The sequence below is a fragment of the Protobothrops mucrosquamatus genome, unplaced genomic scaffold (assembly GCF_001527695.2).
Source record: "Protobothrops mucrosquamatus isolate PMUCROS unplaced genomic scaffold, P.Mucros_1.0 scaffold1544, whole genome shotgun sequence".
In the NCBI taxonomy this organism is placed as follows: domain Eukaryota; kingdom Metazoa; phylum Chordata; class Lepidosauria; order Squamata; family Viperidae; genus Protobothrops; species Protobothrops mucrosquamatus.
This window is the reverse complement of record NW_015387714.1, coordinates 38,655-54,660: the sequence shown is the minus strand read 5'-3', so window position 1 is coordinate 54,660 and position 16,006 is coordinate 38,655. Positions and strand designations below refer to the sequence as shown.

The 16,006-nt window shown below is 37.1% G+C and overlaps 1 protein-coding gene across 1 annotated transcript in view; it reads left to right on the top strand.

The window, feature by feature from the left end:
• Positions 1 to 791: 791 nt before the first annotated feature.
• PKN1 (protein kinase N1) overlaps positions 792 to 16,006 on the top strand; it is a 33,392-nt gene continuing 18,177 nt past the window's right edge. Inside the window, exons 1-4 of the mRNA XM_015822384.1 lie at positions 792 to 839; positions 2,362 to 2,427; positions 7,386 to 7,686; positions 14,977 to 15,122. Of these exons, the coding sequence (XP_015677870.1) occupies positions 792 to 839; positions 2,362 to 2,427; positions 7,386 to 7,686; positions 14,977 to 15,122 (561 nt within the window). The remainder of the gene's footprint in view (positions 840 to 2,361; positions 2,428 to 7,385; positions 7,687 to 14,976; positions 15,123 to 16,006) is intronic.

The window sequence follows — 16,006 nt, the reverse complement described above, 5'->3', positions numbered from 1 at the left end:
GTGACTTGGCCTGAGTCCCACTCAGGCCTGAGAGAGCCAGTAAGACATACATGTCCCAAACTTCAAGAAATACAGTCTAAGCCTGCGAGTGCCATTTATCTTCACAGCCACACTATCAGATTCCTTTTGTTTTCACATCCTCACAGGACAGTGACGTTCCAGAAGATATTGGCCACATCTATACTTTTGTGTGACTTGCCCTGTAATATGTGCTCTGTTCCTTCTGGCTGCTTGCTTCCTCAGTACAACCAATATTAAACGTTTATGCAAAATGATTTAATAGTTTTGTGAATCATACCAGCTGGGACCGATATAAATTCACAAATGTTTGAATTTATGGAATATTTTCTAATCCAAGATTTATAATATGGAGAAACATAACAAAAGGGTTGCAGATACACTATATAAGCTATTTTGTGTAAAAAAAGAGTAAGAAACCCTTATAGACCATGTGAAAGAGAAATTTCGAAAAGCCAACACATTTCTTTGCTAAAGTAATGAACCCTCAGTGATGGCATCTCTGAGAGATTAGTTACTCCTGCATAATTGCACTTGTTTTATCTAATCAGTGTTATAAGGAGGCACCTTTCATAGTAGATTTGTTTTGTTTCTGATATACCAATTAGGTATTGATATATATTTTTTGATATATTGATTTTTTTTACTGATCATTGGGTTGGGAGTGATGTAATGACCTTAATTATTCATTAATTTAATTATTAGCTTTGAAGCTAGTAAAAAAAAGTATTGTGATCATCCTTGTTCCCCATCTTACCTGCATTCTAGTCAGTATGGAAGACAAACCAAATAATTACATAAAGACAATATATTTTCAGAAGGTGAGAAAATAGCTATTATCTGTTAGTTTGTTCTTCACAGCAACCTTTAGTACACGTTGAAATTATTTTGCATCCAAAATAGCCTTAATTTGTTTAGATCAGTCTACCACCTTTTGCATTCCATTCTGTGATTTATCGCTTGCAAACTCTTGGCCTCCATGCTTTTTTCTCTCCGCTGTTTTTCTTAGTTTGAAGAAAAATTCTGAGGAATGTAAAAACTTTCTCACTATATTGTTATCCTATATGTGAATTGGGCGACTATATAAGTCTGTTTGTTAAAAAAAAAAAAAAAGTAAATGTGCAATTTTAATTGGTCCATATAAAGAAGTTATCCTAGCTGTAATTTTGGAATCCTCCTCCCCTTTGAAAATTCACTCTCAGATATAGGAAGGAAAAGTGAATGAATTGAAACAAAGGGGAAGACTGAGAATATTGTGCTTAGAGAAGATTGAAAAATAGATTTAAAGAGCGAGACGAGAAGTTTAAAGAACAAAAGGCAGTATTTGAAATTGGGTATGACTGTGATGGAAGAAAGGCAGTTTGCAAAATTGGAAGGATATGAAGTGGGTGTAGGGAACGGTCATAACGTAAACTAGATTTATATTTGTTTTGCTTTTGTCTTCTATCTTAAATTTATTTTGCTTATTACTTTTGTTTTCCCCCTCTCCCCCAGCTTCGTGTAGTAACAGTGCTTAACTGCGTAGAGAATAACACGATAGATATGTATTTATGTAAAATTAGCTCATAAAGAGAACGAATTATGAGAAGTCAGCAGGAGGATATGCGAGCCTCATTTTCATTCCTCCAGTTGGCCTCTGTTTTGGTGTTACTAGCAAATGCAGGAACTGTATTAGGAAGTGGTTTGTTTGCACATAAGCTGGAAGAGCTGTTTGAATCAACATGCAGGAAGTGAGGGTGCAGTCAGCACACAGTAGCAAGCAAACCAGTGGCCGGCTGTTTTATCTCCTGGCTCTCGGATGTCCTTTTCGGAACCAGACACCAGCTCCGAGCATGACCTGGAGGTACCACCTTTTGAAAGGGAGCATGAGGTGGTTGGGAAATCACTTGAACATTCCTCTCTTCTTTCTTGCATCTTTTAATAATCAGAGAGGGAGGCTGTTGTGCCAAGCCTTATAGTAGTGTGAATACGGAAGTTAAATGGGAGGTGGAATTTCAGATTAAGTGAGGAATTAGGCTGGAGAAACATTATAGCACGAATATAGAGATGTATGGATGTGTATCCAGTGGTGGGATTCAGCCGGTTCACATCACTTCAGCAGAACCGGTAGCTAATTTTTTGTTGACCAGGCCCAGAATGGACTTCCCGAAGCAGCATCCACACAGAGAACTGGTTGTTCACATATTTGAATCCCACCACTGTGTGTGTATCTTGTACCATAAAGTGTGTTTCTGGTTTGAGATCCATGGTGCCTTACCCACAAATGACCTGGAAGTTTGAATTCTTAATTTGCTGTGCAATAGAGGATTGGTGCCTGATCTGAAATATCTCTGAATATTACAGAATAACTACATTAAAAACTTAAACAAGCATGCTTTTATACGAATGGAGAGCCTCATGCAAGACTGGGTGAGGGCTGCATATCCATAGGTTTAATCTGGCCGAATATTTACCATCATGCCACCATGTGAAGACAGCTTGCTGAGGAATGGTGGTAAGAGTGGTGTGTTTGGTAATCTCAGTGGATTAGAGGAAAATATTGTCGGCCATGTGTGGAGTTTAAGAGAAGGAATGATGGCAAACAGGAGCAATAGAGTTATGAATTTGTTGAATGGAGTACAAATATTGTGTATTAAGAAAGAGAAAGCTTACAATTTTTTTTAGCGCAGGACATATTTGATATCATAAAGTCTTTATATATTGACTAGAATTATTTTTTAAAACATTAGTCTTATCAGAGAGCAAATCTATGCAGGTTTTTGTTCATTTAGAAAGATCTATCTGCATCTTGCCTTTCTCCAAACCAGGGGTAGGCAACCTTGGCTCTTTTATGACTCGTGGACTTCAACTCCCAGAATTCCTGAGCCAGCCATGCTGGCTCAGGAATTCTGGGAGTTGAAGTCCACGAGTCATAAAAGAGCCAAGGTTGCCTACCCCTGCTTCAAACCTTTAGTGAACTGGCTCTCTTTTCCCCCCTCCAATTCACTTCAGTGTAATATTTTAGCTATTCCCAGTGCTATCTTCTCTGATTCTTTAGGTTCACCCAATTATGGAAAATGACAATTAATACATAGGAAGAAAAAGGCCCCCCTTCCTCCTCCAATGTTTGGAACATTCTTCCTTGTTTCATGAAACATGAGAAGACAGCAGCTGCCCGTTGTGTTTTCTAGCCCACTTCTTAAATTCCCTTCAGGAGGTTTCTCACATGTTGCTTATGTTATTGAATGAGCTGCGTGAATGTCATTTGGTTGCACGACTGATTATTTGGGGGTTGTAGTCTGTAGTTGGAATACTGTAATCGCTTCTGACTTCCGGGACAAGAAGAATCTACTGGTCTATATTTCCCATTCCATATCAATTTGTCCATTATTAGTGACTACGTGCTTTTAATTTTTACTCAATTCCTATCCTTAATTTTGACTTGGACATCCTCCTGGATTTGTGGCTTCTGCCTAAGGAGCAGATGACATAGCAAGGCAAGGGCGATTTTACATAGAGGCATTTTGTGTGCCGGTTACACCCATTTACTGAACTAGGAGATATTATACAGTAGTCATGCCCTGGTCATTTCCCATCTGGATTACTGTGATTTCCTCTGTAAGGATTCTTGAGGTCCATCTGGAAATTATGCAGCGGTGGGGGCAGTTTTGGGCATCCGTATTTTGCCCATATTACATATGAGCTTCTCTGAGTCCCAGGGGTTTTGTTACCAGGGGCAGAATTCAAGGTGGTGGTTTTCACCTTTGATGCCAAGGTTACTTGGGAGTCTGTATCTCATTGAGTGTATCTGTCCATCACATCCAGTTACAGTAGTCCTCGACTTACAACAGTTTATTTAGTGACCATTCAAAGTTACAACGGCACTGAAAAAAAGTGACCTATGACTGTTTTTTACATGTGATCAAAATTCAGATGGTTGGCAACTGGTTCATACTTATGACTATTGCAATGTTCCGGGGTCATGCGACCTTCTGACAAGCAAAGTCAATGGGGAAGCCAGATTCACTTAACAACCACGTTACTAACTTATCAACTGCAGGGATTCACTTAACAACTGTGGCAAGAAATGTCGTAAAACGGGGCAAAACTCACTTAACAAATTCTCACTGAACAATAGAAATTTTGAGCTCAATTGTGGTCATAAGTCGAGAACTACCTATAGATGGGTGGGTGAGCTTCAAGTCTTTTCTGTTAAATGCTGTCATCTAAGGGCACATAGGATCCCAGAGATTCAGCAGGCCTTCGACTTTCTTGCCTTCTGGAACGGCTTGAAAAGCTGACTTTTCCACAAATATTGGGGTGAGATAAGGCTGGAGCCTAACAAGATGGTATTTTAATGTGTGGGAGAGCGTTGCCTTGAGATGTCATGTGTTTTTATAGCGATTGATTGGCTTTTTTTGCTGTTTTTGTGTGTGGTTACTATATAAGTGACTTTATTAATCTTTTAAATAAATAAAAATAAAAAATAACTATATTGACAGAATCAAAAAGGATTTGGTTCTTATGAAGTATTGTTTGTTTGATACAGACCAGTATCATACAATAAATGTTCTTTTTATAATAAATTCTTCTAAATACTAAGCACATTTAGGGAGTTGAATGATATGACAAGTTGCGGTTAACATTGGAAATGAAAAGTGTTCAAATTTGGCTGTGATGAAGAAAGAGAGGGAGACATGTGACAAATAAAAGAAACATGTTGTAGCAAAGAGGTACATACATTGTTACTAAGTGTTAAATAATATATTCATGTATTAAATAACATATTCTGCAACGGCAATTATAGGTATATGTGCAAAATAAAACTGGTGTTTATTGCACTTGTTTATTGTTTTTTAGATTGCTCTGAGCTCGTTTAAGAGGAAGAATGATAGTAATACTTCTTATCTCAGTGAACAGATGGCAGAAACCTTGTGTTGTTGAAAAAAAAAATCACAAGCTTTCCACCATCTTTAAAAACAAAACAGTATTTTAAACACAGTGACCAATAAAACGCTGAAGGTAAAAATAAATAAATAAAACAGCATTGGAACCAAATGGAAAAACAGAAGAAAAGAAACCACACAAAAGCAAACAAAATATCAATGTATTTGGAATCTTAAGGAGAAATGTTACCATCCCCATTAAGTACTTCTGTTCACAATTAGATTTGCATAGGCATAAATCTTAAGATAATTCCTATTCTAGCATAATTAAAATACCACATCGATCAGCTAAGATTTCAGTATAGGCTAACTTGTTTTGTGCAACTATTTTTGGTTTTTATAGCAAACTATGCAAGTATCATAGTTTTTTCTATCAGCTCTTCAAACTAGTGCCTGTTATGAGTTCTGTAGCCCTAATATATAAGTCTAAGCATGGGAATTATTGACTTTGTTTGCCAAGTGAAACAAGATTCTTAAGATTGCAGTTCAGGGAGGTTGGGAGCAGTTGTCAACATCAGCATCAAAAAGATATCCAGGATAAAGCTGCATATGGTGTATTCAGGAAAGGAAGGAAGGAAGGAAGGAAAGTATGTTTGGATGCAGAAAAAAGACAGAAACCAAGATTTCTGGCTTTTATCTTTAGATTGGAAGGGTGATGAGAAGGAATGTAGTTGGCGTGGGCCTGAAATTAGGTTCTAGGTCTGAGGAGAAAATGAGGTTACAATAAAAATGAAATAGAGATTAAATATAGTCAAATGTTGTCCTTGGTCCGTTTTTCTTTTCCAGTCCTGCAACTAATGCAAGTGTATATCTGTTTCTCTCCTGTTTCTTATTTCCCTAGCAGGAATTCACTATTAATACAATGCAGTATATAAGTTAATGAATTATTTGGAGTATATTTTTTTATTAAAATGAAACTGAATTTGGCTGATGAATTCTCCTTCCTTCCTTCAAGCCTGACTGCTGGGAAATTAGAATATTTGTTACAGCCAAACCCTACCTGTGATTAATCTTGATAGGGGTTCTTTAAGGGAGGGCCAGCATCATGTACTATTACTTGAATTTAGTGTGCTTCAGGAAACCATATAATTTTCCAACTTCCTGCTTCTGATAAATGGCAAAATATGGGACGAGTAAGAGGAATACATGCATATGAAGGTCATTTATATACATTTAATACTATATCCTCATTAGGCTTATGTTTGTGTAAGTATTAATTTTTATTTAATTTTAATGTTTAATTTTAATATTAAAAAATTAATATTAAATTTTAAATTTAGTTTTAAATGTAGTGAATAATGATTTAAATTTAGATTTAAATTTAGTTTTCAACAACCAGGTTTATAGATTTAAATGAACTTACAACCACAATTGAGCCCAAAATTTCCATTGCTAAGCAAGGCAGTTGTTAAGTGAGTTTTCCCTCATTTTACAACCTTTTTGCCACAGTTGTTAAGCAAATCACTGCTGTTCTTAACTGAATCATGTGGTCATTAAGCAAAGCTGGCTTCTCCCATTGATTTTGCCTGTTGGAAGCTGACTGGGAAGTTTGCAAATGGTGATCACAGGACCCCGGGACAGTGCAACTGTCATAAATACATGCCAGTTGTCAAGCATGCAGAATTTTGATCATGTGACCATGAGGATGCTCCTCAGTGCTTGTAAGTGTGAAAATCGGTCTTAAACTTTTTAGTCCCATTGTAACTTCGAATGGTCACTAAATGAATGGTTATAAGTCAAGGACTAGATGTAGATTCCTTGTTTTAAATTGAAACACTCAGACTGATTTTATTCCATACCAGAATTGAGTACAGGTAATTCTTGACTTAGAACTGTACCATTGTTTAATGATGGTTTGAAGTTACAGCAGCCTCGGAAAAAAATGACTTATAACCCATCCTTGAAGTTACAACCATCACATTGCTTCCACAGTTATGTGATCGCAATATTTATGATAGTTGCAGCCTTTTGTGATTACGTGCTTGTGATTTGGGACTTTCCCAGCCAGCGTTTGATAAACAAAGTCAATTGGGGAAGCTGGTTTTGTTTAATGGCCGTGTGACACATTGACAATCATGAAGATTCATTTAACAACTGTGGTAAAAATCAGGTTTCGTCACATGACGACTTCTTTAATGACCATATTGTTTAGCAACTGAAATTCCACTCCCAATTGTAATTGTAGGTTGAGGACTACCTATATTGCATTGTAGTTGCTGTTTATTTAGAGATAGCTACTCTACTTGTTGCAACTATAATACATTTAGGGAAAGAGTTAAAATTGTTGAAGGGGTTCAGTTTGCTGGATTTTTTTTCCCTTTTTCCTAGTTTACAGCACTAGGATATTTTCAAGGCTTTTACAATTTCAGAAAGGAACAGAGACAAGGATTAATATTGGTAGCCTTTTTTGGTAGTAACTTTTTTGCCATGCTTCTTTTGCAGAGTGACCCAGGCAACTGGTCAGTCCTGGAGCACCTGGGTCTGGACCAGAGCTCAGATTTTTCAGACACCAGCGTGCAGCAGAAATTGGATGAGGAGAAAGAGAAAATTAAACGTGAGATCCGCAAAGAACTGAAAATAAAGGAGGGAGCAGAAAATTTGCGCAAGGCTACAACAGACCGTAAGAATCTCTCCAATGTGGAAAACTTGCTCAAGAACTCCAACCGCAAACTGGAGACGTTGCATCACCATCTTCAGGATCTCAATGCACACATTGTGGTCAAGGACCCCGAAGAGCTGGGGGGTGAGTGTGCTAATTTTTTTGGGGGGAGGGAGAAACATGGATTAGATATTACACGGTGCAGAGGGAAGTATTCATTTGGAAAAGGAACTAAAAGAAAAGCACATAGATTGTTGTCAGCTCTCGGTAGAATAGGCACAATAAATTTTCCTAGAGGAGGTTTATAGCAGTAGAAAAACATTCTTAATCTGAGTTTTTGATGGTTTCTTTCGTTAGGAAAGAAACAACCAGTGACACCTTTCTGAAAACTCTGCTGGCTGATGAGGAAATTAGGCAATACACTGGTGATGTTTGTGTTTGTCTCTGATATAATGGCTGGCACTTCAAAGGAAGCAATTACTTTGTCAAAAATTGTGCATTACTTACTTACCTAGATCTGGTGGCATCTCCATATATTCTCAAGGGATTTTGTAGTAGATTTTGTGTGTGTGTAGTATACTGTATGTGTGAGAGCCAGTTTGATCTAGTGGTTAAGGCACCAGACTAGAAAGAGACTGAATTCTAGGCCTGCCTTAGGCATAAAAGTTGGCTGGGTGATTTTGGCCCAGTCCTTTCTTTCAACCCTCAATGTCAGGCTTAGGCAACAAGCTTGTCAGTCAATTCTTGTTGCAACCAAGTGTTGCTCTCCCTATCGAAAAAGTGGACTCTGCACTTGTAGAGAAACACTAGGAAGGAAAAAAAAAGATAGTACATGAGTGTGCATGAGCATATGGAGCTCATGAATCTATCTTATCTCTGCGGACTTTCCAATATTGAAACTTAAAGTAAAGGCACTTATTCGAAACCAAATACTTTGAGGTTGATAAGAGTGCTGCTCTGATTTGTAATACGTGTCTCATATATAATAAATTCTTCCTGCATGAGTAATAATTCATTTGAGTTATTGTTCAAGTTCTTTAACAAATTGAATTTAGTTACAGATAGGTTGATGTGTCTAGCCTATTATTTATTTATTGGTGTATTCATTCATTTTTAGCTTACTTATTAGATTTATATCCTGTCTTTCTTTCAAGAGCAAGAAATGATGTATGTAGCACTCCCTTTTCTTGTTTTTCCCCTCAATAGCAACTCCCTTTGTCATAGGTTGGGCCAGTGTTTCTTAACCTTTGCAGTTTGAAGATGTATGGACTTCAACTCCCAGAATTCCTCAGCCACCATGGGGAGAATTCTGGGAGTTGAAGTCCACACATCTTAAAATTGCCAAGGTTGATAGTGATGGTGCGTTGGGCGGAACATGCCCCAAAGAGCCATCTGAGCTTTCATGACTTGGAACTTGAGATCCAGCTTTTCTGACCATCCAGATAATCAAAACAGGTAACAGAAGGAAAAAAGCATTAAAATGCATGCATGTAGTTTAAAAAATATTCAAAGTGCTTTCCATCCCTCAGCTCCAATCTACAGCCTCTATCTTTACTCTAACATTTTGGGCCAAGTAGTTTTCTTCTCTTTCTTCCTTCTCAGTTATTCTGGACTGTGACAGTGGCTCATTTTATATGACAGATTATGCGGATTGTAGCCGGACAAGTCCAGGAATAGTAGCTGTTGAAAGATCAATATACTAATTTCAAAATCAATTTATTTGTTTGTTTGTTTGTTTAGCAAATTTATATAGCCACCCAACTCATACATAGGTGACTCCATATAGCTTATAACATACATACATACATCATCTATCTCAAAATCAATATACTTCCATCATTATGCATGCATTTTATATTTTTGTTAGTTTTCACATTTATTGAATGAGATCTGTCAGCCACTTTTTGTATTTTAAAAAAATGCAAAGTATTAACAACCATTTATTTACTGGGTAAAATAAACACAGATGTAATATCAGCAGTTTCATAACCTTATTTTCTATCCAATTCTACCTTTTAGGAAAGCATACGAAAAGAATTAATGTTATTAATCCAGTTTCAGTTTGCTTCATCTGTTACTGATGACACACAGTATCAAAACCAAATGATTTCCTTATGTATAGTTACCATTATGAACCTTTAATAGAAGTTGTTTAGTTGCCAAGGATTGTTTCAGAAACCTCTTTGTATATAATCCACACTCCAGACTGTTGGCAAGTGAAACCTGAAAGTTCAGAAGGGAAGCAGACCTGATGAATGCTTTTTCCTCTCTTGCTTAGGGCTACCCAATCTGGGATGCGAAAGACCAGATTTGGATAGTAGCACAGTGATACAGACTAGTCTAATTGCAATCCGGTGGTCATCTGGAACAGATCAGGTGGCCCTATTATTTCATTGTCCAGTTTTTATTCCAGCCATTGCAGAGATGTGGGTAACAGAAAGATAAACTCTTGATCTTCTCAGACAGGAATTAATCTTACGGGACAAAAAGCAGCAGAAAGAAAATGCCATCTCCTCTTGAAGTTGTAGAGATTAAGCAAAATCAAGATGGTCCCCCAGAGTTCTTTGTGTAGACCTGCCTATGTTTCTGCTCTTATCTCCCTTGAGGAATCTTGCCCTGCATCTTATCCTTTAGTAGAGGGTTCAGCAAGGCAAGAACTGCGTTGTATAAAACTAGGACTGCATCATATGTAGAAGTTGCTGAGACTTTATCAAAGAGGAAGTGGCTGCTATTGTACCTGACTCCATTCTAAAATGCATGCCACAAAATGGAGGAGGAGAGAAGTTCAGAAAGTAAACAGCTGGACTAGAAAGAGTTTGGTACATGGGTGTGGCTATTTCCTCTTCAGTGGGGGAAAAGTAGTAATGATTTTGGGCCCAAAACTCAGAACTCCTGCAAACAAAAACAAGAAACCCTACACTGAGCTTTATAAGCCTTGGGGAAATGCTACTGTGGTATATACTATGCACCCACAGCCACTACTGATGAGAGAATTCTGACTAGAAGAATGCTTGAGCTTGACTCCATTTAGTCCTACAAATTTTGGTATGATGTTATCCATTCCAGAATCACTTGCTTAAAAGATATGAATTGATCAGAACTGAAGAAGCTTCTTGGATGAAAAGTGAAATGTCTTCAAGGAAAAACAAAGTCCACTTGCCTTTTGAAAAAGCATCTTTGGGATATGAGAGGCTCCTTTTCTTTAATCAAGTGGTAGCACTTTTTTGAGTAACACATTTTGTTGAAAGGCATAAGCTTTTGGGAGCTACAGTTCACATCAACAGTTGCACTTCACCAATGAAATGACCTATAGCCCCCCCGCCCTTATTATTTATAAGTAATTCAAGGTGGCAAACGTACATAATACTGCTTCCTATTTTCCCCACAACAACAACCCTGAGTGGTAGATTTTTGGGCTCAGATTGGGTGGATTTTATGCTTAAAGCAGGACTACAATTCACAATCTCCTAGTTTCTAGCCCACCACCTTAACAATTATAGCACATCTATACTTTTTAATAAAATGTGTTAATTGGAAAACGCACTACCAGATTCCCTTTGATTTTTTTTTCTACCAGAGACTACTATGATTCTCTTCCTCTAATGTCTACAATGGGAAGCTGCTTTTCTTTAAAAAGTGTTGTTCTAGTTGGCTTTCTTTACTGTGAAGCAAATAATTACCAAGCCGTAAATACCAAGCTGTTCTGCCAGTCTTTCTTAAGAATAAACATCTAATTTCATAGTTAGACCTTTGTGTCAGGAAATCAAAAGGACAGAAAACACTAATTTGGAAATTTATGACCTTACAACTGTCTAATGCAGGGGTGTCAAACTCCCGGCCCACAGGCCGGACGTGTCATCCGGAAGCCACGCCCACCCCATTGCCGGCAATGGCAAAACTGTCCCGATACATTGCGCGACGTCACAAGTTTCACATGTCTGGAGATCCACAAAATATTGTCTAGGACTCAAAATGTACAGAGATATAATATAAATTATATAAATACTCTAATAGAGTAGCAGTGTCCACAGAATGTAGATAATATATGCATTATAAAAAAACCCCTCCTACATAGTTTTATTTATTACTTATTTATTAATCCAATTTATATTGCTGCCCATCTGCCTGAGAAACTTTGTATGGCAGACAGGATAAAAATTGAGAATTCCATGAAACCTCCAAAAAAAACCAAAAAAACCCAAAAAACATTAGGTTGATTGAATCTTACCATTTTCTCTTGTGGCCTCATTGGAAATGTGTTCTTCAGTTGAGAAAATAGTGTGATAAATCCTGTTACTAGATTTGACATATTTCCATTGTTTAACCTTTTACACTTAAAGAAATAATAACATGTTCTCTATTTGTCTCTCAGTTTCTCTCTCATCACTTTCAAGTAAAATATGTCCTACATTAAATTGTTTTTCATTGAAATGGGGCTCTTTCTCGGCACTAATAAGATGCAGCTGCTTTGTAACAGGCATTACCTGTTTTATGGAATTATATTTGCGAAGGCCTATGATTTAAACCAGGATATTTGCTTTTATGAGAGCCAGTTTGGTGTAGTAGTTAAATATACCAAGCTAGAAAGCAGGAGACTATGAGTTCTAGTCCTCCCTAAGGCAGGAAGTCAGTGGGATGGTTTTGGGCCAATTATTCACTTTCAACCCTAGGAGGAAGGCAGCTTCAAACCATTTCTGAAAATATTGCCAAGAAAACTGCATGGACTTGTTCATCCAGACTGACTTCAGGCATACACACACAAAATCCTCTTATATGTGATATATTGTAAGCTACAAAGTAGATCATATTAAGAAATCTGACCATTGTTTGTGGCAGGTTTTCCTATGTCCTCCACACATATTTTAATTTTATGCCTTAATTATAACCTTTATAATTCAGAATATTTTCAAGGTATCTAAAGTAATATTTTAAAAATAAACCATGAAACTGCAATTAGCAGTGAAAATAAATGAAAAAATAAGAGCACCAAAATCTGTTTTACTATACTAGTGTTCCCAACTAGATTGGTTAACAACCACTTTTATTATCTATAGTGGCTGAGGAATGATAGGCCTTGTAATCCAACACATTTAATTCTATGGCTGTGAAAGAACATATCAAACACTTCCTACATTTTAGATATAAAAATCATTTTAAAATTTGTTTATATCAGATGTCTATTGAGTAATCTTCAGGAGAACATTTGAAAATTGGATTACTAGTACTGCAAGGGTCCTCTTCCCACCCTAACAAAGTAAAGCATTTGACTATTAATCATTTTGGAGTAAGTAGTCTTTAGATACTCCTGTTGTGACCTTTGAAAGTCAAAGAAAGTTTGAAATGTGCATTCTGAATTATGGTTAAGGTACAAGGCTAGAAACTGGGAGTGTGAGTTCTAGCTCTGCCTTAAACAAGGAAAAGCAGCTGGTTGACTTGGGGCCAGCCACTTCTCGCAACCTCATCTCACAGGGTTGTTGTTGTGAGGAAAATAGGAAGAGGAAGGAGTACAGGTAATCCTTGACTTACAATCATTCATTTCATGACTGTTAGATGTTACAACAGCACTGAAAAAAGTGACTTATGACCCTTTTTTACACTTACAACCCCATTGTCACGTGACCAATTTTCAGACCACTTGGCAACTAAATCGTATTTTGATGGCTGCAGTGTCCCAGGGTCATGTGATCACCTTTTGTGACCTTCTGACAAGCAAAGTCTAGGGGGAAGCCAGTTTCACTTAACAACTGTGTTACTAAATTAACAACTGCAGTGATTCACTTAATAGCTGTGGTAAGAAAGGTTGTAAAATGGGACAAAACTCAATTAACAATTGTCTTGCTTAGCAAGAAAAATTTTGGGCTCAATTGTGGTCACAAGTCGAGGATTACTTGTATTAGGTATGTTAAGTTATTCATAAAAAAATAATAAAGGCAGGTTATAAAATAGTAAATAAGTGAGCAAGAGGCTAGAGTATTTTCAAGATACATTAAATTATTTCTCCAAATAAATTGGGTAGACTTTTAAGTTATTGTGTTTACTTACATTTCTTTCCTACCTAGTTGAGTGATTGGCCTACCCAAAACTTGACAGAGGATAGACCATTCCCTGGTGGACATTATGGCATTCAAACCCAAGAGAGCAAAAGCCAGAATATTGGGGTGGAAAGGAAGGATGATCAAGTAAGAGATCAACTAGAAAATGTTAATGGGGAAAGGAGAAAAAGAAGGAATGAAAAGAAAGAAATAGTACTGTAGTTAAAAAGCAAGAGAGAAGCACTAACTCTGACAGAAGCAGCTATGTTAACGAAGTAATATTTAGTCCCTATTCACAAAATGCAACTAAGAGGGAGATTCTTTAATTCCTCTATATTGGCTGCTTTTTGATAATAAATTGAAATAATTACCCTCTCGCCAATATGAGGACCCTGAGGCTGCACAAGACCTGTTCAATCTTCTATCTTATCTTATCTTATCTTATCTTATCTTATCTTATCTTATCTTATCTTATCTTATCTTATTATTATCTATATAAATAAAAATGTAAATGTTCGTTTGTTCAAAATCTTAAATCTCTGAAAGTTCTTCACCGATTTCTTTGAAATTTTGACACAACGTTGCATTCGAATACGCGCGTGTTTTTATATACCTACTATTATATACATGTCACACCTGTGACAGGTAAAAGGTAAAAACATGTTTTTTGAAAAACAGCGCCATCTGTTGGTATACCCACAAGCATTGTGAAATTAAACATATTAGAAACGTGCACTTTCTCTTTTCTTTCTTTTTCATGTAACCAGACTGAGCTACAGCAACGCATGGCCGGGTACAGCTAGTATATAAATAAAAATGTAAATGTTCATTTGTTCAAAATCTTAAATCTCCGAAAGTTCTTCACTGATTGCTTTGAAATTTTGACACAATGTTGCATTCGAATACGTGCGTGTTTTTATATACCTACTATTATATAGATGTCACACCTGTGACAGGGAGACAGAGAGAGAAACAAGAAAGAAAGCGATGTTTAAAAGAAATCAGACGGTGGTCTCGCCACCCTGTGTCTCAATTTTAGCAGAATATGTGCAGGGGGGACAAGCATTGTGAAATTAAACATATTAGAAACGTGCGCTTTCTCTTTTCTTTCTTTTCCATTTAACCAGACTGAGCCACAGCAACGCGTGGCCGGGTACAGCTAGTATAATATAAAAATGCTCAGCAGTTTTCTGTGGTTTTTTTTATCACTGTATATTGCTGACATTGGTAGATTCCCCCCCCCCCAGGATAGAGAAGAGAATCTATGTTCCTGGCACAGAGAATCTTCCATTCTTCTAGGCTTGTGACACCCTCTCCTTACTTTCTGTTCAGAAATTCAGATGGTTCTTTTTAAGGATGTGCATCCTGCTTATATTAATGTCTATGACTGATCCCTTTCTAGATGCCCCACAATCACCAGGCAGCCTGAGCCGATCAACAGCTACTAAAAGTCGTATTGCTGGTCTGGAAAAGCAGCTCAACATTGAGTTGAAAGTGAAGCAGGGAGCAGAGAACATGATCCAGATGTATGCCAACGGTGCTGCCAAAGTATGTTTGTTTTCCTCTCCACTGTCCTCCTTCTCTAAACAAAGGCATTTCTTGCCATTTTACATAAGCTCAAGTACCGTAATATGTCTGCCCTACAAAAGAAATATCTGCATCAGTGTCCTCAACCTGATAAAGAATCTGACTCTCCATCTAAGTCAGTGTTGCCTGTTTTAGTAGCTCCATTCTCTCAAAGGTGTTAGGAAGTTTTTTCCCCAGCCAAAGTATCCAAGACGTTTTAAATAAGAATGCATATCAGCATCCCTGGTTGCCCTTACATGTTTTTCCTGCAAAGCAGAAGTAACAAACCAATGTGCTGATTTCCAAAGTTCCTTAGATAATTACAGAATTATCTCTGTGTTGATGCTCAACATATCTCCCACTGGAAACCTTTGGAATACACTGTTCTAAAATGTTTAAATAGTTTATAGCACAAGAACAAGCAGCTTCTGATAACTGCTACTTCAAAGGGCTCAAGTTACCTTGAAATAGAACATTCCCTAGCTTTGCAAGTAGAAATAAAAATAGCACAACATTCTCTTGGGGAAGGGGGGGGGGAAACTCATTTGGGGGTTAGGCTCATTTGGGGATCAACCCTCTATAATTAAGCTGGCCAACTCTTTACTGTGAACCATCCTCAGTACAAAATGATCTGGAAAAAATGCTTCTTTAAAACATCGAATGAAATGGTGTGGCCTATGACTTAGCAAATTGTGGTCTACATTTCATATATAATTAATTATATCCTTGATGCTGATCCTTATCATCCAAAAGACAAATATTGATTGAATTGATCTCAGTGCTGCATTTTAGCCTCCACGAACTTTGACAGAAGCAGATGCTTAAGAATCTGAATTTTGGAACGTTCTTTAAGTAAAGAATTATTT